Raw genomic sequence first — 21,216 nt, 5'->3', positions numbered from 1 at the left:
TTGTTATATATAAGTGGAAAGGGAGAGAAGGGCAGAATGCGATTTATTAAAGACAGGAAGTGAGTTGATTCTCAGACGTAGTAACATATTTTTATTAACAATTATACGTAAACGGGTCACAGGTACTGTTCTGTAAGGCGTATTCGAAGCTGATTGAAGGGGCTACAGGCTTCGTCTTACAATGGCTTCTATAACACACCGTCTTCTGTCTGTTAATTACTACTACTGGCTTCTCCTCATTCTCTCCACCTTGGTGGTTTTTGCTCCACCACAAGTTCCCAAGCTCACCACGTCTACCTGGACCTGCTAAGACGCGAGTAGCATTCATTTTCGCTCGTTCGGTACGTCCATTGATTTCGTTATGGATGGATTAGAGGAAAGACTGAATGTCATTCGGTCTCATGTCAAATCAAAGCTGGAAAACCAACAGCTTCCGGCTCTCGTATTGACGACCATTGACAAGTCTATTAAGAAGACCAAACAAAAACCGGGCCCTGAGGTGTACATGACAGCTCTGGTTGCTCTTGTTCAACAAGACGCGTTTTCCGATGAAAAACTTCAATATTCTGTCGTGTATTTGCTTTCGATGATTTTACCAGAAACGAAATCGGCCAGCCGGGTGCCATTATGCAAAAGCCTCTTGCCTATTCTTGAGGGATTAACGAAAACGGCAAATCAAAATGCACCAGTAGTCCGTTGTGCAATTAGCTGTCATGCATCTCTTGTTGAAGCAGCTGTTATGGAGCAATCTGAGGGAAATAAGGAACTTGTTGAGAACAGTGTTGAGTTTCTCTTTCTTTTCACCATCGATGCCCGTCCCAAGATTCGTAAAAGGGCTGTCGAATGCTTGCAGGGTTTGTTGCAGCGGGATGAACGGATCGGTATTACTATTGCTCGAGTTTTTGTTCGTAAACTTCTTAACATGCTTGATGAAGCTGGCAAGAAGAACTCCCAGAGTGAAAAGTCTAAAGATGCAGGGCAGTCGAGCACAGACAGTGACGGCTCAAAAGCGTATACCGACATCCTTCACGTTTTCCAGTTACTGAATAGTTTGCTGCATCTTTCGCAGATGGAGGCTCAGGAACTTGGTACATTGATACTAGCAGTGGTCCGGTTTGTGGACGCAAACGTCGTACAGAATGGATATGTGTATAAAAGTCTTGCTGAGTTCCTGGAAAATGCAGTCGAAGAACGGGTAGACGCTTTGTCTGACACTCAGCTTTCTGAGCTCGTCAAAGAACTGCTCCAGAAATGGGATATTTTGCCTGGTCCTGCGGCTTTCGCCTTGGCTGCTCTTACTCAGCGCCTGCCAAATCAAGGTTTGAAGCAATTGGACCTGCTAATTGAACAACTAATTCACGCCCTTACACAAACAAATACGAACAAACCTTCAGTCATGGGTGAAAAGGGCACTGAAGTAGCCGAAGAAAGAAAACCGGGTACGCAACTCACCAGCCCGTATGAACACTCTTCTGTCGTTTTTGTCGACCGCTTGCAGGCAGCATTTGGAAAGAAAAGCGTTGCACCTACTCTGTCTGGGAAGGCTGCAACTTTGATTAATCGAAAGTTCTTACAAAATGCCGCTAACACAGGTCCGTATGCGTTTGCTTGTGTTTGTGCATTTTTGCGGAAGCTCCTCAGATTCGCAACACCTGAACACGAAAAAGAGTACTGCATTTTGCTCACTAATTTGCATTCATTCCTTACGCGCAAGGAGCTTTCTATGCAGAAATCCGTGCACGATCTAGTTGGTGCTTTTATTCAAACATTTCACACCCGTAGTCTTGTGGAGGCTTTTCGTCTGTCTTCCAAGGGTGAGTTGAGTCGCTTGGAAAAAACCAAATGGTTCGTGCAAGTGATGCAGAAGAACGTTCAGTGTGACGAGTTGAATGTGTACAAGTCTATTTTTTTTCCTGCTGCTATGAACGGATCAAAGGCATGGTGGTCGCTTCTGCCTGCATATTGCAAAGAACCTACAGATGCGGAGAATGCTATTGATGAAGACTTTGTTAGGAATCTTGCTGGCGCACTAATTCAGCAGAAAGTTTCCCGTCAGCCCATTCTTTCTGCATTGGAACTGCTTGTGGAAAACAATGCGCAAGCTCAGAAAGCGTTACTGCCTTTTGCAGAAAATATAATGGGTACGCTTGGAAACTTGGTATTCGAGCTGAGCGAAGATGTGGTTTTGCAGCAAAAGACCCTTCATACGCTTTGTTCCATTTATCGAGTTGCGGAACCTATCCAGGAGTCATTCATAACAACCATCATTCAGCATCTTCGTACATTTTTAACGTCTACTAAACGTCAAGAAAACGATGAAAAACAGGCAAAGGTTGCCGCTACTATGCTTCCTCAACTTTTGCGCTATGCTCCCGATCAAACATGGCGACCTTTGAGTGAACTTCTTGCTGTTTTGCTCACCGACGAAGGTATGCAATCCATCGATTTTTTGAAACAGAACCGCTTCCTTTATCGACTTCTTAAGGCAGCCTTGTTGAACGAACGTATGTCAAAGAAGCTACAACCTCGTATTTCGAGTTTCTGCCAGGGCCTTGTTGAGCTTCCGGTAAATGTCGTCTCGCAAGATCCATCAACTGCACTTGAACGCATGAGTACATGGAGATTACTGCTTGAGTTGTTGCCGGAGAATGACCTACATGTACTCCCTCCCATTATTGAGGAGATAATTTTGACGAGCAAGCATGAGGAAGAGGAAGTTCGAGAAGAAGCTTATGGATTGTTGATCCAAATGGGTGAGAAGTGTAAACAAGGAGGTCGCATTGAGCAATCGCGTATTGATGGATTGGGTGAAGATGCGCCATCTGTCGATGCCACTTTGGATGAATTTCTAATGATGATGGTTGCTATCTTGGTTGATCCAACCGCGCAACACGCACCCGTTGCTATTACAGCATTGTCAAGAATCGTGTACGAATTTCGTGAGGACATTGGTTCGGATATGCTGAACACTCTCTTCGAGACCGTGGAAACGTATCTTGGGGGTAAGCATCACGAATCTGCACGCTCAAGTATCGGTTTCGTAAAAATGTTTGTGACCTCTTTCCCTGCTTCTGCGCTTGAGGCTCGTCTTAACACGCTCATGCCCATGCTGTTTCGCTGGCTGAAAGAACACAATGCTTATGTGAAACTTAAGGCGAAACAGCTTGTTGACCGAATGATTCGGGTGTTTGGAGTACAAAAACTGGGACAATTTACGGAGGATGAAGATGATAAAAAGTGGTTGAACAAGGTCAATTCCGTTCGTGAGGCTCGCGGCAAGAAACAGTCGACCAAGGATGAAGATGAAGAAATGCAAGAAGCGGAATCGGATGGAGAAACAAAATTCACTGCACAGAAAGCACAAAGGTTTAAGTCAAACTCAACGAATACGCAACGTTCTTCTCAGCATTCTTCCCAAGGTTCGACTCGGCGTTTTACTCAACGCCCTACACAACGTCCTTCCCGAACAACCTCATTTGATTCTTCTTCAAATATGAAGAAGAGACGCAACGACGACACACACAAATCTGGCAGAGGTGGAGCAAAAATGAGACGGAAGGGACGTTAAAAAAGTGTTTTTGTTTTATGTTTTTACTAAAGGGCTAAAGGTACTTTTTGGGAATTATTTTTGTTTCATTGGTATTAGGATATAGAATGACAGTTAATATTAGTTGACAATTCTAAACGAGCGGGTGAGCATGAAAAGAGGGCGGCAAAAAACAAGAAGCAGCAGTAAATTACAGGGATTGCTAAAACACGACAAGCATAAAATCCGCACAAACCAGCGGCTCTGGCACCACCGAACTTAAAGGCAAGCAACAAAGGACGATATATATGCAGTGCCAAATATCATTAACATATCCAAAAGAACAAAAGGGTGAAAAGAAAACACAGGGGTAATCTATAATATAACATTTTTAAATGCACGAGACAATGTAACCAGACGCCGACAGAACACAACGCATGTGTCGGAATTATCTAAAATCAGAATCGACAGATCGTTCTTCCAGCAGACGCTAACAGGAGCGCGCACCAAAGGGAGGAAACGATTGCAAGTAAATCAGACTCCCAAGGGCACTCGGCGGGGTAGTGAATGCATTCTCTAAAGTGCTTTTTAGTTCGGGGATCCAAAAGCAGCAGCGGTGGCCTCAGAGGCGTTCGCAATGTTGGGGTTACCGAGATCGGCATGGTATTGACGGAGGACACGGTCAACATCGTCGAGAGCAAGAGTACGGACATCAGCAAGCTTCTTGATAACAGCAGTGAGTTCCTTAGCTTGAGCATCAGTCAAGTTCAAGTTGAGTTGCTCAGCACGAGACTTGATAGCGTTCCAGCCAGTGAGACGGGAACCAACATGGACGTAACGAGACATGCCGAAGTCCTCAGGCTTAAGGATCTCGTAGGTGGAAGGGTTGGCGAGAATAGCCTTGGCGTGGATACCGGCCTTGTGGGTAAAGGCACACATACCAGTGATGTAGTTGTTGAAGGGAATTTGAACTTCAACGGCATCAGCAACCAAGTTCTCAACGTCGCGAAGCTTGTTCAGCTTGTACTTGCTCAAAACGTAGTCACGGTCAGTGGCGTACATGCGAGCCAACAAGGCACCCAAAGGAGTGATACCGTTACGCTCACCAATACCCAAGACAGAGGTGTCGATGTGAGTGGCACCGGCCTCCAAAGCGCAGTAGGCGTTAGCAATGGCCATACCAGTGTCGTTGTGGAAATGGCACTCAATGTCGCAAGAGACGACGCCACGAAGAGTACGAACAAGGTCGTAGACTTGTCTGGGGGTAGCACAGCCGACAGTGTCAGCAATACCGACACGGTTGACACCGATCTTGTCAACAGCACGGTAAATGGAAAGAAGGTCGACGAGGTCGGAGCGGAAAGAGTCCTCGGAAGAAAAACGAATTTCGATACCCTTGCTCTTGACAAACTCAATCACTTCCATGGCGCTCTCGGTGATGTAGGCCATGTCCTTTCCGTGAGAGTACTTGCGAAGGTACTGGGAAGTACCAATGACGACGTCGACACCGTCGACACCAGTCTCGACAGCAACGCGGGCGTCGTCCATATGACAACGAATGTGAGTAAGAATCTTAGACTTGAGTCCGAGCTTGCAAATGGCCTCACAGTCACGACGAGATTGCTCGGAAGCGACAGGAGAAGTGAGCTCGATATAATCGACACCAAAGTCGCTCAAAGCTCTGGCGATTTCAATCTTCTTCTCAGTGTCGAAGAAGGCGTTGGCGAATTGCTCACCCTCACGCAACGTGGACTCGATGATGTGGAAGTTGCTAGTACGGGAAAGGAAATCAGCAGGGTTGGGTCCGTAAGGGTTCTGTTTCATGGGAGGGACCTCGACGCTAACACCGCCCTTGGTAGAGGTAGCCATTCTGCGGAGGCCACCTAGCGTCGATCTAAGAGGAAGCGAGGCCGAAGGCCTCAGAAAATTCCGGATATGTGTAATTGCTGCCATAATGCTGCCAATTGACAAGCTATAAATATGCCGCTGACTGCTACGATGTCCTGGACTTGGTACGATTACGTTAAGGTGTCAAAAGATCTGCGACTCTTAACAATTCCCTAAACGTGCTTTTTCTTGTACTTGGCTCCGGGTAGGTTTCCATAGCATCATTTTATCGGGGAAAAGGTTTAAAGCCCTACCCTAAAAACAACAGTCACAATGTAGATCTGCTGTGGTAGGGGAAACTCCTAGGCGGCAAAACTGAGCTAGTGACGTCAATTTTTCAGGAAAGTTTTAATTTGCCGACGAGGCGAACTCTGCATGTGTGTGGAGAAGCCGGTGATTTAGCACTAGCTGATGATATTGGAGGAGACAAGAGGCGAGCGCAGTGGGAGACCAGTGATGATCAGTTAGATGGATGAACCATAGACGCTGTAGTTTGTGTGATGCTGCGGCTAGGGGTCGCATCAGCAACGGGACAACGAGACTGGTCAGACAGGACAGGGCAAGGCAGGGCAGAATGGAGCGATGGAGAATGGGACGGGGAAAAGTGGAAAGCCTGGAGATGTGTATTAGAGAATATGAGGACACACGAGACCACATCGTCTGTGTCTTCAGATGAAGTACGATCTCATCGGTCACCGCCTTCTCTGTTCCACGGAGGTCTCGCTGACTGTCGTTCCCTTTCCCCTCCTCCATCTGACTCATCAGATTTTCATGAGAAACCGCCGTTGGAGCTACCGTTGCCGCCGCCGCAATCGCTTCATCAGATTATCTTAAAAGCATCAATTGTAAAACAATAACAAGACGATGAGATGCGCCTTTTGTATTAGCGAAAGCAGCTCTAATCCCATACAAAAGGCTGATTCAGGTACAGAGCACCACGGCGCGGTATTGCAGCTGAATCAGTTTTGGTTGTTTTGCGGGAAACATAAGTTTATCCGAAGTGTGGGGTAAGCGAGAGGCTTTTGCGGGGGATCTGCGGGAGGCGAAAAGCTATAGGGAAGGGTGCAATCAGTAATGGACGCAATTGGTACTACACATCGTAGTAATAAACATTTAAGGTCTCCCGAAAGCGAAACGCTCTTTGTCGATCATATTTCGGCTCACTATTCCTCGGTGTTGTCCGTTATTTCTTGTTTTTCCTTGCTGTGAGCCTCGGTGAGAAGTAGATTGCCCAGACGGGGAGGAGAATCGCGAGTAATAAACTCATACCGTCCTGGAAGAATGTAAGCGGCCTGTCGGAATGCGTTTCTCGCAACCTCTGCACGAAGTTTACCGCCGCCAATTTCGAATAACACATGGCCGATAGGGACACGAGCAGACCAATGCGAGAAGGATCCTTTTCCCTTGCCCATACGCGTTTCGTTTCCCTTCACACACACGGGAATGTTTGCGACGAACCGTGTATACACACGAGAACCCTTGTTGCCTTTGATAAGTCGCTTCAGTAATTGCTCGACAATTGAGAGCTGTCGCGCAGTGTATTGAACACATCTGTCTTTTAGACGAATTCCATAGTCCCCCCATTCAAGACGTGTGCCTCGTAGAGAGCCGCCAATGGGCACAGAAACACGTCCTTTATGAGACTTTTTGTACTTGGAGCGTCGCGGCGCATACTGGTGCTTCCACCGTACACCCGACACAATGTTTGCAGCTAAAACAACACTTGTCGTATGCACACGTATCCCGGGGAGCAGCCGTTGCACGAAAAACATGAAAGAATGCTTCTGAAACGGTCGTCGTTGACGTAGACTACAAGTCGAGGTACCATACAAAAGAGCCGTTTAGTGTGGTGGAGTGCGCTTCAGTAACCTTATTTCCTGTTGAAGAGTCAACACAACAAGACGAAGCCGCGTTTTTTCTGAATCATTCTGAGGGAGACGTGCTATAACGCGTCCCGCACGTTTATTCCCTCTTCATTCTTTGTAATTGGCAAGTTGGCGTCGCATCTCCCGCGCTACTCGTGCTGCCGTGGTGTTGGACTGCAGAGCGTGCATGACCTGTGTCTCCCATTGTTCCAACACACTCTGGATTGACTTCTTCGAGGGAGTTGGTTTCGGAAGTGCCTGTTTCGGAGTAGCAATGCTCAAAAAACTAGAGCTTCTTGACGAAATTGGTGTTCTACGAGGAGACGGTGTGGACATGGGGGATGGTAGAGGGTAAGTCAGAGGTGAGTGGTGTAATAGCGTGCAGCAAATTTGTGTGGTACATATACTTCCAAACTTACCACCAAATGTAGTGGGCATATGATGCAGTGGTAGCATGCTCGCTTTGCATGCGAGTCGTCCTGGGTTCAATCCCCAGTGTGTCCATTTTTTTCCAGCGATTCATTGTCTGTGTTTTCCTTACCCGAGCCTCACGCACCTACGTCACTCTATTGCTTCGCCTACTATTGGCCCAATTATATCTCTTAAAGTATCGCTTGTTTCGCTTCTTATATTCACGTGTTCGCTTAGTATCGCTTATGCGCCCCTATATGCAGTAGCTGGGTCAATTAAACCTGCCAAAAACCAACCACTCGAATTGCTGCCATGGCCGAGTCTGCTGCTGGGTATTCGAGTAATTATGGGGCGTACGCGTCCCAAAGCAGTCAGGAGCACTTGGGAGGAGCTTACGAAAGAGATGTGGACGACATTTGGACGTCGGAGGACATCCATCCTATTGAGGAAAGTGTTTTGGAAGAAAAACTTGAGCCTGCGCTCGCTCCTCCCCCTCAAATACGCGAATACAGCCCCTACCGTGACGAGGCCCAGTTCGCGTTTAGGTTTTGTGAAGGACATTCAATCGCGTAGCGACAGCTCCTTGGGCAGTTTTGCTTCCCCTACACCTATTCACACTGCTACGCTACTTTGGGATCCTGCCGTTAAGGAAGCCGACGATATTCTGCACAATGAAGACTTCAACGACAAGCGTGATTTGGATATCTTTACTTTGAGAGGTTTTGTCAACATCATAACATTGGTTCTCTTGGCTTTAGGACTGCTAATGCTGTTTATCGGTTACCCTATTTTGTCCGCCGTGAATGTGCAGAAACAACGGAAGAGCTAATTCTGCCATTCATTCATTTTTGTGGTTCCGTTCTGAAAATCCGCCGTGGTGGCTTGCTTTTCGTGTGTGGATGGTTTATGTCATGAGCTTATCGTTCTAGTATTTGCCGCTAATTGTTGTTTTGTCATGTGTGTGTGTGTATCCACATGTACAGCCTCTTCCGCCCACCAAACTGCCGTATCGGACGGCTTCTCTCACCCGGGTTCTAGATACTGGACTCGAAGATACTGCCGCTGCACGAGACCCTTCTGTTCGCCCTACAAGCTATCTTACCACACTTCACATTAATCTATCAGTCATAAACATAGCAGACAAAGCAACCCGCTTTCAGCTGTGCATTACTGTCGATTACACATCTTTTTACTCTCTACACTCATTGTTCTTTTCTTTTTGGCTGTATCAGACAGCAGTGTGAGCCACCTCTGACGACGATCTTATAAAAGGCATATCCGTCCGACTGCTCCGCATTATCTGGGTCGTTACCTGTGCTATTGATAACCCACTCGGCTGTGATTTGGTCTGTGTTCTTTGTCACTACACTAAAGACTCTCCAACGACTCGCTGTGATCCCTTGTTGGCTTACTACCTCCCTTAAGTCTGTTTGGTTCCCGACAAGCACACGTAAACATTAACGTAAACAATACTCCGTCTATCCCGACAACACCAGGCACTTGCTGTCTCCAACTTACACCGACTCTCACTCTCTCACACGTAAACATCCTCTTTTCTTTTTCTGCGACTGCGCTTCTGTTCTCGTTCAGTGTCGTATTTATCTGTCTATTCGTATTTTTCTCGTCCTTTGTGTATTCTATTTCTAACAACACTTGGTATTCCTGTACACATTTGGTTTATCTATCATGTCGCTGCTTCGATCCTCTCCGCGACTGTTGACTTGTGGGTCACGAATGTTTCCCATATCCCGTTTATGCTCTTGTCCTATATACCTTGCATCATTGTCACGGCTACAGGGTGCAAATTCTATGCACTATTTTAACAGTTCCGCTAACGTTACTGGCCGCTCGAAAGACACAGGCATTCTGTCGGTTCCTCTTCGCTTGTTCACTGTTTCCCCGGCTCCTGCTCAACGGCTATTTACCACGATGAGTCGTTCTCATCGTTTGCCTGGCATTTCGCAGCGTGAATCTGGTTGTGCTCGTTCAGCATTCTTGAACGTGCTGCGTTCATTCTCCATGAGCCATAGCCGTATGACTCTTGTTTCCACCGCTACACATTCGGCTGCTGCAGTATCCCCGGCCGGCGAAAGTACTACACTCATTTACGAGGCTCCTCGTTCGCCGCGTTTCAAACTTCTGTATACTCTGACGCTATCGGTTGCAGTATGTTTTTTTGTTTACGCTGTTCTGTCCGCTAGCAATTTATACTCTTCTCGAGAGTCTGTGCATGCGCTGTTGGATTCCGAGACAAGGTTTTTCCGAGTGGCTACATTCGTTACATACCTGGCCATTCCACTTACGCTTGCGCTCTCTCTCGTTCTGCTAGCTATTCCTCGTCGAGCCGTGTATGCTATGTACTCGCTTCCTAACAACAAGTGTCGGCTAGTGACGGGTTTGCCTTTCTGGCACGATACTGTGCTATTCCATAACGTGCGTACTCTGCCCAAATCCGAGATTACTGTCATGACTGCCTTGGACCATAAAAGTCCAGTGGCGCTCAAGCTCAAGGACAAGCCGTTCGTGTTCGTCATGGATTCTAATGGCACATTTGAGGGTGGTCGGGATGCTCTTCGCCAACACTTTAATGTGAACTGATTTCATTTAATGCTTAATGTCATGTGCTCCTTTCACACTTACAATGTCTCTATGCATACGTTATTGTTACCATCTTTACCGTCGCCCTCCTGCTCTGCCATAAAAGATAATAAAAGGCATCTTGGTCATGTCATGCTCCTCTGTAATGTGTAACGATGATCATATTAATCTATTTGCTCGGTAGATGAGGACGAACGGGCCATTCGTACGTTGTGTAAGTGTACCATAGCTTTGTAGCAAGCGGTGACAGCGTCTTTTAAGACGATGACCTGGTTCCGGCCTTTCCTGCGGCGCCAAAGTGCCCGACTCATTCTAACATACATGTAGTCAAGTTCATCGACTCTGTAGTTTCGAGTGGCATCTGTGATTTTGTTCAGTGTACGATCATAATCGACAGTGGAGAGCTTTAGCCGTGTGGAAATGAGTTCTGTTCCGCTTGGTTGACGTTCGCCGAGCAGTATATCTGCTGCTTGCTGCTCTTCCAGTACATCATCTAGTGGTTCGGAAGTGAGTTCGTTCATTGACAGTTCATTCTCAGAATCTTCAATTTCTTCATAGACCGAAAACGGTTGCAGTGCTTCTGGAATTTCTTCGTCGCTTTCGTGCTCCTCTTCATTTTTGTCTTTCGGTTCAAGTGGTGGCTTGTCTTCAGTTGCTATTGAGTTCTTTTGAGAAGCTCGAAGAGCAACTGATTTGCAGTCATGAAGAAAGTTAGCATCTATGACCTCTTCCATCGCAAATTGAACATTGATGAGCATTTCTTTTGCTCGTCTCTTTAACGTAAAATCACCGGATGCAGTAGCATCCGTAACAATGGCTTTCACGTCATCAAAGAATTCCTTCGGTTCAGCGTAATAACCATTCCATACACGTCTTTCAATTTCAGCCAAGTTCATCATTGTAAACCGCTTGTTTGTTGCTCGTTCGACGACAAAAGACCCTACAACTTCGTATTGGTATGCTTCGATTATACTCGTTGGCAACTCATCCTTCATTGCAGGGACATAAATGTCATCAAGATCCTAGCTAGTTAGCAAATGGTAACATATAAATGCTTCATTTCACATACAATAAGTGGTTTTTTGAATCGTTGATACCTCGAACGTAGCTGTTCCAAAATTGAGTTAAGCTTCAAGCGTAGCTTATTTTTTGTTCTTAGGTCCCGCATTTTCTGAATCCTATTTTGATGGATATCACCGTTGTTTTTGGATATCGTTACTGTCCGTTTGGTAGTAGGACGATTGTGTGAAAAAGCATTAACCTCATCACAGCTTAAAGGAAACTTGCAGGCCCAATTCAAAAGATCGTCAAAAAATTGTCTTCGATTCTCGGCCGGGACGGGTTCGAGCCGAACACAGAAGGATTCGCTCGGACTGAACCAACTCTGAATGATAGAAGGAAGTACCTCAAAAGAGACATTAGAGAATGCCAAAAGCAAAACCTTCTCCAATGGCGGAATGCTTTTATGCAAATGAGAGAAAAAGTTGAGCGTTCCTTCAGGTAACAAGGCCTGCCATGTATCAATGTCAGGTATGTACAGGATACTAGGTTGCCGTTGCCTTGCGATTGAAAATAACTCAATCATTTTTGCTTCAACATGCTGTTCTGGGTCATTAAAGAGTGTGCCCAGATCGAAAGAAACTATAAATACACCGTCGAATTCGTTTAAGACTGCAGGTCCCCAGATAAACCTGGCCCTGACCAGCAGGTCCCGTCACAATCAATTTCGGCCTATGGGAATGAAAATGCATTAAGCCAGTAAGATTTTTGAGCTCTTGTTCATTATGAGAATGTTTGTTTTTTTGATTCCGAAGAACAGAAAGATTATTTGAGTCGGATGGATGAAGTTGAAATACCCGATTTAATCGGGAAACGATAGTATTCAACGAATATTGTAGCAATGCAGAATGGGCAGTATCCAGAGATTGAACAATGGCTGTTTTAGATCGCCGTGTGGATACCTTGGTATGCATAAGGGCATGGGTGAAATCTTCGGCTGTGACTTGTACATTTTCTGGTGATATGGAGAGTTTTTCATTCGCCTTAAAGATGTCTGGAAAGGTACGACGAATGGCGTTCATGGCAGCTTCTGTACAAAGTGCTTGAAGGTCGGCTCCTCCATAGCCGTTTGTACTGGACGCCAAGTGCATTAGTAAGGATCGTGAAATAGGAGGTTTCCAATGCCTAGTGTGAATGGAAAGAATTTTGTAGCGAGCAGCTCGATCAGGAAGCGGAAAGTAGAATTCACGGTCGAAACGGCCTGGTCTTCGCAAAGCGGGATCGAGAGAATCGGGTCTGTTCGTGGCTCCGATGACTATGACTTGACCCCGATCGTCCAGTCCGTCCATTAAAGCCAGCAGTGTTGAGACGATAGACGCGTGAGTCTGGTCTTGTCTTTGTGAACGGACGGGAGCAAGACCGTCTATTTCATCAAAGAAAATTATACTCGGCTGATTTTTGCGGGCTTCTTGGAACAGCAAACGCAACTGGCGTTCTGCTTCACCCACCCATTTGCTGAGACAGTCCGAACCTTTTCGCAAAAAGAATGAAACTTTTCGTTCTTGCGTAGAACAGGCTACGGCCAGTGCACGAGCAAGTAATGTTTTTCCCGTACCAGGCGGACCGTGGAAAAGAACGCCGCGAGGAGGACGGATGTGCATGTGTGTAAATAATTCCGGATAAAGCATTGGTAGCATTACCATTTCCTTCAACTGCATTATATGGTCATCCAGACCACCAATGGAGTTAAAGGTCACTGAATAGTCAAGATGAGTAGAATTGGAGGCTAAGGTTTGACTGCCTTGCGAAAGTGTAAGAGTCTGATTCACTTCTGAATCTTCCACACGTTCGTTGCGAGGAGCATGCTCTAGAAACGTATCAATGTCAAACTCATCTAGAGTGTCATTGTCACTTGATGATACAAACCCCGTTGTATCGCTGTTGCCAATACCCAGTGGAAGTTTGGAAAATGCATCCAAGACTGCTGGTGGAAAAGAACGGATACTGCTAAACGTAGCAGATCTACTTCGTCGAAGTGAAGATGCGGCAGCGTTTTGAGCAGAACCCGCCGGCTTGTCAGCCATGTTGTTTTTAATGCGACTGGACCGCCGAACAGGAGCAGGCGAAGGCTTACGCCGTTTTCGACGGGTGCTCCGACGAGTACGTTTTCTCTGGCTTTTTCTTTCACTTTTGTAAACATATTCACTGTCTTCGCCTTCGTCGTCTTCTATGTCATTCGACAGTGAATAATCGTCGTCGGACAAAGTGTATAAAGATACATTGTCATCGTCCTGTTCCTCTTCTGCCGTACGGCTTGAGTTATCGGAAGGGGAGCGCGGAGGAGAACTAGAGTCCTTGGTTTTCAGGGACCTTGAAGTGTTGGAGGGATAGTATTTTTGAGGAGTTCGTTTGTGATTTCTGTCAAAAAGTTCATAGAGGGGACTAGAATGTTTTTGAGACAAGACAACAGCAGGATCGTAGAGTTGATGATACTTCGGGGTGTGTGAATGTTCACTGCTACTGTGATATCGGTTCGGGGTGATAGCAACGGAGAAAGTTGATGACGATCTGTGTTTCTTAGGGAATGCTGATTCGTTCGAGGAATGGGAAGTAGGTGAGCTAGTCGTTGTAGTTGACAGCTTGTTAAATTTTTTTGGACGAGTTATTTCTAATAACTCGTCGTCTTCGTCCTCTGTATAATCGTTATGATGTTTCATACGAATACGAGTAGGATTGTTTTCATCGTCATCTACTTCAGTAACATTTTCATCGTTAGACGAGGAGGAGCTTTCCATAGTTTCAATGTACCGTTTATTTAGCCTAGTCCCCATGTCATTACAGAAACAGCTCGAGAGTGGTTAAATAAAAGAAGCTCTCTATATTCTGCGATTCTAGACACTGTTGTTTCTTGTCAAAGTGTTTGGTACGGCACAATCTGCCTCACCTGTTCAAAAAGTTCATGAATGTTACAGAGAGATGAAAGAAAAAGGTAAAATCGCTGGGAATGCCTGCTGTTCAATTATAATCGCATTCACGGACACAAGGCGAATGCAGTTCCCGCACAATCAGCGGTAAATTTAGGGTTTCGCTGTGATTAGCGGTTTAAGGAAGCTGTTTGCAAATCGTAGGGGGAAACGAAAACAAGAAAAAAAAATTCACAAATAACAATATGCTGTTTAATGAAGTGTAATGGATTGGTTTATGAAGTTATCATATGGATATAGTGAGGACGGAAGTTTATCCACTGCAAAGACGGTTTCTTAAATAATAACTTTGTTAGAAAAAATATATATCCAAAGAATATATACAACTAGGTTTCGAGACGCACCGGAAAGGATCATTGTGGGTATTAGTATGACTGTCTAGAGTTCCTCGATTTTTCTGGATTTTATTATTATTTATCTCATATTATTTTATTCTTTTAACTATTAAATAGCAAATGTTAAGTCAATTTTTTGTAAACGAGAATATCTTGATTACTTGCAAACGGTAACAATTATTTTAATACTTGCTCGTTCAATGAAATGGTGCGCGGTAGATAGTCACCGTAACTAGAAGCTTTCAAGTTGTTGCAAAACTATAAGTTTCAGAGATTCAAATTACCGTTTATGACAAGGTGGTCGATTTAACATGAAGGATGAATAGGAGCGATCACTATCCCGCATTCAATTCGTTGTATCTACTCAATTGCTGTGAACTGAACAATTCATCAAACTACTTAAGCCAAACAAGTCGCTCCCCTTCGCAACTAATATGACAAAAATGATACAAATACTCTAGCCTATGAAAACTTTAGGCCGACCTTGGAAATGCTTCATTCTGCTTCGCACTTAATATACAAGAAAACCTATTCCTCTTTGGAAGCGATACGAAATCACCACAATACGAACCAAGAGAAACTACGAAGATCTCTCTTACACTCTTGGCGCCTTTCCTAATTGTTATAGTCTTAGGAGTTCCGTCTGAGTTTCTCCCTTCTGTCTGTTCAGTTGACCAAAACGACTTTTCATTAACTGCTCCATGACCTTTTCTACTCTTCCTAAACAACGTTGAACGAAAGGCAACTAATTGTCACCTTTATGCAACAAAGTTTCGTTAAGTAAAGTGAGGCGTTTGCTTGCTTAACCTCCTTAATTCCCTAATAAAAGATCGACTTTCACAGCACCCTCTTTTCGCACACAATTCAATTTAGTACCATTTTTGGTCCATTTTCTCCCTCCTCACTCCTCTGTATTTTCCAGCAGGCTTGTATTTCCCTGTTATTTTGTATTGATAGGGAAGTGCGGCATTTTTTCCACCCACTTTTTTCTTGCATCCTACATTTTGACAAAACGTTGTTTCGGCGTTTTTCCACCTAGAAACGATGTACAATAGCTCTGATGTACTTCTCGTCGGAGTAAGGTAAGTAAATTACACTCAAAAGTGTGGGCAGGCTGTTGAATTCCATCTTCCGAATGCGTATTCTGCAGAATAGTTACTAACAAGTATAAACAGCGGTGCTTCCTGCAGCGGAAAATCGGTATGAAAAACTTGTTTGTTTGCTTTGTCTCATAGCAACTCTTCTCTCTGACTCACTGGAAGACACTGTGTCAGCTGCTGCATGCTGTCTATGACAATTCGATCATTCTGCACGAAGACGACTTCTATAAGGTTTGTCCTATCTGACCCGTGTTAATCACACATGATGCTGACAGTGATTCCTCTGTGTATAGACGGATGCTTTGATCCCCATTCACGATGGTTACATGGATTGGGATTGCGTAGATGCCATTGACTTTCCTAAATTTCATGAAGCACTCGTGTACATTAAGCAGCACGGTGAATTGCCAAAATGGCTGCTCGAAAAAGAAGCAAACCAGAATGTTGCCACGAAAGCAGTTGTAGAATACGCTGATGTAGTCCAGGCCGGCCGGAGTTTAGTTACTCAACAGCCTGGAAAGAAGATTATTCTCGTTGACGGGTTCATGCTTTATGTCTCCAACCAGCTGATTGACTCTTTTGACGTACGTATCATGCTGCGAGCAGATTACAATGTCCTCAAACAACGACGTGAAGCACGCACTGGCTATGTTACGACAGAAGGTAGTAGACCGGCACATCTTTCCCCAACAGAGAAGTGTATTTTCATTATTAGTTTCCAGGAGCGACACAACATGCTAACTGTTTCTATATAGGCTTCTGGCAAGACCCCCCGGGATACTTTGATAAGTTCGTTTGGCCCGGATACAAGGAAGGCCACCAGCACCTGTTTGAAAACGACAATGTTGAGGGCCGTATCATAGATCCTCGCATCAACATCACTCACAGAAACGACATGACTGTGTATGAGAACCTCGTCTGGACCATCGAATTGTTACAGCATCATCTTCAGTAAACCCACGCTAATCAGTTTTTTCCTACATTTCTTGACAAAGTTCTTATACCCAGTTGTGTCCCCTTAACAATTATCACACACTCACACAGACACGTCTAATGAAAAAACAATTTAAGCACTATTCTGAGCTCGTCTACATCATTCTTGAACCCGTACTAAAACCGTTACCCTACAACAAACCCTGCAATTCCTGTTGTCCTCTTCCTAACTGACTCCAGTTAACCTGCCTGGTAGACCCCATTGACCCTATGTCTTAGACACCCTCTCACACTTCACCACCACCGTTCTTCAAATATGGATGCAGAATCGAGTATAGAGACTCGGACAGACAGGGAAGATGTCCTGTCGTTGGTGAAGGACACGGTTCGGCAATCCAAGTTGCTTTTTGGCACGGAATTTGGCGCTCCTAGTTCGTTCCAAGACGAACTTTTCAAAAGTGAGAAACTCGCATACAAACGGAATTTGGAATTTTGGATGCGAGAACAAGATGTAAAAAGTAAAAAGCTGCATATATCACCAAGCGGCGACTCAAAAAGCCTTGTTTTGGCGTCACAATTGGGAAGTTCCCAATCTGCTCTTACACAGTTCACAACGCAATCACTTGCAAGCATAAAAGTGCCTGCACAACCAAGCATCCAGGCTTTGGAAAAGATTGAGGGCGTACCCAAGGCGTCTCAGAGCGCCGCACGGGCTGCCCAGGCTTCTATGGTGAAACGAACCTTGGCCGATCAAGTCAAACCAGATTGGCACGCTCCATGGAAACTGATGCGTGTCATAAACGGACACCTGGGATGGGTTCGATGCGTTGATGTCGAGCCTGGCAATCAATGGTTCTGCACGGGCGCTGGCGACCGTACTATAAAAATTTGGGATCTTGCCTCGGGCACTTTGCGATTGACACTGACCGGACACGTCGGCACGGTACGCGGACTGGCCGTATCCCCCCGTCATCCCTACTTGTTTTCGTGCGGCGAGGACAAGATGGTCAAGTGCTGGGACCTTGAAACGAACAAGGTCATCCGTCACTACCATGGCCATTTGTCCGGCGTGTACGCCTTGAAAATCCATCCTACACTCGATGTGCTCGTCACCGCTGGTCGTGATGCCGTGGCTCGTGTTTGGGACATGCGAACACGTCAGAATATACATGTTCTGGCTGGTCACAAGTCAACAATTACATCGTTGGCTGTGCAGGAGTTTGATCCACAGGTCGTTACCGGCTCCATGGACTCACATATTAAACTGTGGGATCTGGCAGCGGGAAAGACGATGACAACGCTTACTCATCACAAAAAAACTGTTCGCTCACTTTGTCTGCATCCGGATGAGTTTACCTTTGCAAGCGGAGCCTCCGACAATATCAAGCGCTGGAAGTTCCCCGAAGGCGCCTTCATGGGCAATTTTTCCGGCCACAATGCCATCGTCAACACGCTCTCCATCAACTCAGACAATGTTCTGTTCTCTGGTGCCGACAATGGCAGCATGTGCTTCTGGGACTGGAAGTCTGGTCACAAGTACCAAGAGATGCAGACCATTGCGCAGCCGGGATCGCTCGAGAGCGAAGCGGGCATATTCGCAAGCACATTCGACAAAACGGGACTGCGTCTCATTACTTGTGAAGCCGACAAAAGCATCAAAATCTATAAACAGGACGAATCTGCCACTCCCGAAACACACCCGGGACTACCGTGGCAGAGATATGGCCGGCCGCGGATCTAAGCGAGAAAGTTTAACGACCATCCCGCCTGCTTCTTTCACGAAAGGATCTACACGAACTACACACCTTAATGTCGATATTGGCACCCCTACACCACCGATAACCCTACCCTACCAGAAAAACAGTCACGCTACCCACTTGAGCACACAAACCACAACTGGCTCACCGCAAATTCCTCAAAGATGCTTATCCCCAAGGAGAACCGCAAAGCCATTCACCAAGCTTTGTTCCAACAAGGTGTCCTCGTTGCTAAGAAGGGTATGTTTGTTAACGCATGCGTTTCGTGATGCTGGTCTTATTAACGGCTGAATTGCACTCAATGTGCCTGCTTCACGACTCGCCGGTGTAAATAGGCATTGGATTTCCGTACTGACTCTTCCGCTCTAGACTTCAACCTTCCCAAGCACCCTGAAGTTGGTGTCCCCAACTTGCAGGTGATCAAGGCTTGCCAATCCTTGGACTCTCGTGGTTATGTCAAGACCCGCTACAACTGGAGCTGGTACTACTACACCTTGACCAACGAGGGTGTTGAGTATTTGCGTGAATGGTTGCACCTCCCTGCCGAGGTTGTCCCTGCCACTCACAAGCGCCAAGTCCGTCCTGCCGCTCCCCGCGCTGTTCGCTCTGAGCCTCGTGAGCAACGTGCTGATGCTGGCTACCGTCGTGCTGAGAAGAAGGACGGTGAGGCTGCTCCCGCCGGATTTGCTCCCTCTTTCCGTGGTGGATTTGGCCGTCAATAGACAGCTAATAGTACATGCCAATGACAAGAGGATAAGTGGGATTGAGATGGAGGAGTATGAAGTGATAGCGGTGGGTGGGGTTGTGTGAGCTAGTGTTGTCCTGTGTAGCTTGCAGAGACTTGAACGGCTCTTTTTTGTTACCTTCGAGTGCGTGTGAGGGGAGTACTTCATGCCATTACAATTCATTGCACGTTTCCGTTAACGACACGGATGATGGAGCGTCCATCCTCGCCGGTCATGAAAGACGGCATCCGTTGAACGTCAAGAACGCCTTGGGAGGATAATTCTTTGAGACCTTGAAAAACGTTCGGCCCTTGAAACTGAACAGTGATTTTAGGTCGAAACGCCAGTGGAGCGTTGTGAATCTTATCTCCAACGTTGAGTTCGTTGTCAGGAATACAGTCGTTTTCGAGGGCCACGAGGAACCGGTCTAGCGGACGATCGTTCGTATTTCCAAATCGGACATCAGCAATTTCCTCGGCGGTCGTCTTTCGTTTTAAGGCTATCGCAGTCGCCAACGCAGACGGTTGATTGTCCAATGGAGTCGTATCGACAGTGTTGTCTGCATACACTCGCCAAGATCCAAGGGCACCGGCGTGTCGATGGGCTCCGAGAAGAGTATACATCGTTTCGAGCGACTTGGCCGTTAAAGACAGTTTTTGTATCCTGTATGCTGAGTGGAATCGCTGAAGCGCTCGGATTAAGCATTGCTGAAACAACCGGTGCCCAACATCGCTGGCGTCTGTAAGCAGACTGTGTAATAAATGGACGGATGATTCCAAAATAGCAAGATAAATGACTTGTCGTTTGCTTGCGAGGCGACACAGAGCCTGCGGATTCCGCGTATCAAGTAACTGCAGACGAACAAGTGTCATAGGAAGTGTTGGGTGTCGTCTTTCTATTGCATGCTGTAATCGTTAGAGGAATGCCGTTTCCTTGTAGTTCATGTGCGTTGCGCTACATACCCAAGAAAACACGGTGTCAATCTCTTCATACAATGTTTGCAACAAAGCTTTTGTTGAGAATAAAACAGCCGGATTTGGACCAGCCTGCAATTGAGAGGCTGTCCACCGAACTGCTAACATGTCTCGGCACAAACCTACAATGCATTAGATTCATTTTCAAAAGCGCGACGAATTGATTCTTCAGTTAATCTTCATCATTGCGCACGCAATTCTCATTCACAACATACATTCCATTTCTAATTGAGCAATTTGATCCAGCCGTAGACCATGGGGAAAGTCTCGGTGACGAATTCGATGAAGCATGGTGTGTTTTCTTACAGACTTGGGAACATGCCAATAAAATTCTTCTGCTCCTTCTTCATCATCGATTTCGCGATTTAATGTTGAGGCGTGGAACTGCAGTTGAACCCACTGTTTGCATAATTCAACTAATTGTGTTTGAGGCAGCCGCATGATTAATCGCTCTAGCCGTTTATCATAGCGTACAATTGTCTCATCAGCAATTCGATTTTGGAATATCCCCCGTTTCATTTTTATAGCAGCGGTTCTTACACTTGTCGCCCACTATGGAGGATAAAGTATGACAAACGTGCTAGCGAAGAACGAATATTAAATCCAAAGACGACCTTTAAAATACCAGCCAGGAGAGCAGTCCCGATTTAACACAAAGACGGTTTGATTGATCTTTTTAAACCAGTTTAACAAAATCACTAGGCCACAGAAAACACGAAACAATAAGAGAGACACGAAAGTTTGGTGAAAAGCATTAAAGCTAAAAATTCAAATGCTAAAACTATGACTTCCTAAGATATTGTGGCAGCAGTTATTGAGATGAAGACCAACTTATTCGGACGACAACTCACCCAACCGCTACCTATTTAATTCTTCTTCAGTTTTTTATAATTAATTGCACGGATTCATCATCTGAATCAAGTTCTCAAACCGTACACTTCAAAACTGTTTATTTTGCGTTGTTCGGATGAAATGAGTGAATTTGGACTTGCTTATATAGTGAGGTGTAGCAGTCACAATACCCTACCCTATCTGACAATATGTGACAGCGTTCCATTGGTTGTGCTCGTTTGTCAACCAGCATGTCATTGCTAAATGCAAAACGCGACGCGAAAGTAAACA

General features: G+C 45.7%; 10 protein-coding genes and 1 non-coding gene across 11 annotated transcripts; 7 read left to right on the top strand and 4 right to left on the bottom strand.

The window, feature by feature from the left end:
* Positions 1–141: 141 nt before the first annotated feature.
* On the top strand, positions 142–3,689 carry SJAG_04687 (rRNA processing protein Rrp12-like protein). Its single transcript, XM_002175736.2, has one exon. The coding sequence runs from the start codon at positions 362–364 to the stop codon at positions 3,566–3,568; it is 3,207 nt and encodes a 1,068-aa protein (XP_002175772.1). The 5' UTR covers positions 142–361; the 3' UTR covers positions 3,569–3,689.
* Positions 3,635–5,680, bottom strand: SJAG_04688 (homocitrate synthase). Its single transcript, XM_002175737.2, has one exon. It carries the CDS (start codon positions 5,477–5,479, stop codon positions 4,115–4,117), a length of 1,365 nt encoding a protein of 454 aa, XP_002175773.2. The 5' UTR covers positions 5,480–5,680; the 3' UTR covers positions 3,635–4,114.
* Positions 5,614–7,773, bottom strand: SJAG_04689 (mitochondrial 54S ribosomal protein YmL47). The gene has a single exon (XM_002175738.2). It carries the CDS (start codon positions 7,183–7,185, stop codon positions 6,577–6,579), a length of 609 nt encoding a protein of 202 aa, XP_002175774.1. The 5' UTR covers positions 7,186–7,773; the 3' UTR covers positions 5,614–6,576.
* SJAG_16273 lies at positions 7,711–7,782 on the top strand. The gene has a single exon. It is a non-coding gene; the product is annotated as a tRNA-Ala (tRNA).
* A 219-nt stretch (positions 7,783–8,001) lies between these two features.
* Positions 8,002–8,518, top strand: SJAG_04690 (beta-glucan synthesis-associated protein; the record flags this gene model as incomplete). The annotated part of the gene is made up of 2 exons (XM_002175739.1): positions 8,002–8,222; positions 8,263–8,518. The coding sequence occupies 2 exons, from the start codon at positions 8,002–8,004 to the stop codon at positions 8,516–8,518; spliced, it is 477 nt and encodes a 158-aa protein (XP_002175775.1).
* An 857-nt stretch (positions 8,519–9,375) lies between these two features.
* On the top strand, positions 9,376–10,287 carry SJAG_04691 (hypothetical protein; the record flags this gene model as incomplete). The annotated part of the gene is made up of 1 exon (XM_002175740.1): positions 9,376–10,287. One exon carries the CDS (start codon positions 9,376–9,378, stop codon positions 10,285–10,287), a length of 912 nt encoding a protein of 303 aa, XP_002175776.1.
* A 164-nt stretch (positions 10,288–10,451) lies between these two features.
* Positions 10,452–14,117, bottom strand: SJAG_04692 (ATPase with bromodomain protein; the record flags this gene model as incomplete). The annotated part of the gene is made up of 3 exons (XM_002175741.1): positions 10,452–11,309; positions 11,357–11,928; positions 11,990–14,117. 3 exons carry the CDS (start codon positions 14,115–14,117, stop codon positions 10,452–10,454), a joined length of 3,558 nt encoding a protein of 1,185 aa, XP_002175777.1.
* Positions 14,118–14,736: 619 nt separating this feature from the next.
* Positions 14,737–16,827, top strand: SJAG_04693 (nicotinamide riboside kinase). Its single transcript, XM_002175742.2, has 5 exons — positions 14,737–15,687; positions 15,781–15,805; positions 15,868–15,936; positions 15,999–16,404; positions 16,461–16,827. The coding sequence occupies exons 1-5, from the start codon at positions 15,650–15,652 to the stop codon at positions 16,658–16,660; spliced, it is 738 nt and encodes a 245-aa protein (XP_002175778.2). The 5' UTR covers positions 14,737–15,649; the 3' UTR covers positions 16,661–16,827.
* Positions 16,828–16,949: 122 nt separating this feature from the next.
* On the top strand, positions 16,950–18,516 carry SJAG_04694 (WD repeat protein Prp5). Its single transcript, XM_002175743.2, has one exon. The coding sequence runs from the start codon at positions 16,955–16,957 to the stop codon at positions 18,377–18,379; it is 1,425 nt and encodes a 474-aa protein (XP_002175779.1). The 5' UTR covers positions 16,950–16,954; the 3' UTR covers positions 18,380–18,516.
* On the top strand, positions 18,510–19,158 carry SJAG_04695 (40S ribosomal protein S10). The gene is made up of 2 exons (XM_002175744.2): positions 18,510–18,635; positions 18,765–19,158. Exons 1-2 carry the CDS (start codon positions 18,560–18,562, stop codon positions 19,115–19,117), a joined length of 429 nt encoding a protein of 142 aa, XP_002175780.1. The 5' UTR covers positions 18,510–18,559; the 3' UTR covers positions 19,118–19,158.
* A 44-nt stretch (positions 19,159–19,202) lies between these two features.
* On the bottom strand, positions 19,203–21,053 carry SJAG_04696 (kinetochore protein Mis15). The gene is made up of 3 exons (XM_002175745.2): positions 20,310–21,053; positions 20,083–20,216; positions 19,203–20,025 (listed from the first exon to the last, which is right to left on the bottom strand). Exons 1-3 carry the CDS (start codon positions 20,611–20,613, stop codon positions 19,300–19,302), a joined length of 1,164 nt encoding a protein of 387 aa, XP_002175781.1. The 5' UTR covers positions 20,614–21,053; the 3' UTR covers positions 19,203–19,299.
* Positions 21,054–21,216: the final 163 nt, after the last annotated feature.

Source organism: Schizosaccharomyces japonicus, assembly GCF_000149845.2.
Source record: "Schizosaccharomyces japonicus yFS275 unplaced genomic scaffold supercont5.3, whole genome shotgun sequence".
In the NCBI taxonomy this organism is placed as follows: domain Eukaryota; kingdom Fungi; phylum Ascomycota; class Schizosaccharomycetes; order Schizosaccharomycetales; family Schizosaccharomycetaceae; genus Schizosaccharomyces; species Schizosaccharomyces japonicus.
Note: the sequence above shows the minus strand (reverse complement) of the source record. Positions and strands in the feature narration are given on the sequence as shown.

Bases quoted from the DNA above. Each gene is read 5' to 3' on its own strand.
- SJAG_04696 (XM_002175745.2), bottom strand. From the start codon at position 20,613: ATGAAACGGGGGATATTCCAAAATCGAATTGCTGATGAGACAATTGTA. The intron at 20,217-20,309 runs GTATGTTGTGAA...AATGCATTGTAG, and splicing joins TGCTCAATTAGAAATGGAAT to GTTTGTGCCGAGACATGTTA. The intron at 20,026-20,082 runs GTATGTAGCGCA...TAACGATTACAG, and splicing joins TTGACACCGTGTTTTCTTGG to CATGCAATAGAAAGACGACA.
- SJAG_04688 (XM_002175737.2), bottom strand. From the start codon at position 5,479: ATGGCAGCAATTACACATATCCGGAATTTTCTGAGGCCTTCGGCCTCG.
- SJAG_04687 (XM_002175736.2), top strand. From the start codon at position 362: ATGGATGGATTAGAGGAAAGACTGAATGTCATTCGGTCTCATGTCAAA.
- SJAG_04695 (XM_002175744.2), top strand. From the start codon at position 18,560: ATGCTTATCCCCAAGGAGAACCGCAAAGCCATTCACCAAGCTTTGTTC. The intron at 18,636-18,764 runs GTATGTTTGTTA...CTTCCGCTCTAG, and splicing joins TGTCCTCGTTGCTAAGAAGG to ACTTCAACCTTCCCAAGCAC.
- SJAG_04694 (XM_002175743.2), top strand. From the start codon at position 16,955: ATGGATGCAGAATCGAGTATAGAGACTCGGACAGACAGGGAAGATGTC.
- SJAG_04689 (XM_002175738.2), bottom strand. From the start codon at position 7,185: ATGTTTTTCGTGCAACGGCTGCTCCCCGGGATACGTGTGCATACGACA.
- SJAG_04693 (XM_002175742.2), top strand. From the start codon at position 15,650: ATGTACAATAGCTCTGATGTACTTCTCGTCGGAGTAAG. The intron at 15,688-15,780 runs GTAAGTAAATTA...AAGTATAAACAG, and splicing joins GTACTTCTCGTCGGAGTAAG to CGGTGCTTCCTGCAGCGGAA. The intron at 16,405-16,460 runs GTATTTTCATTA...GTTTCTATATAG, and splicing joins TCTTTCCCCAACAGAGAAGT to GCTTCTGGCAAGACCCCCCG.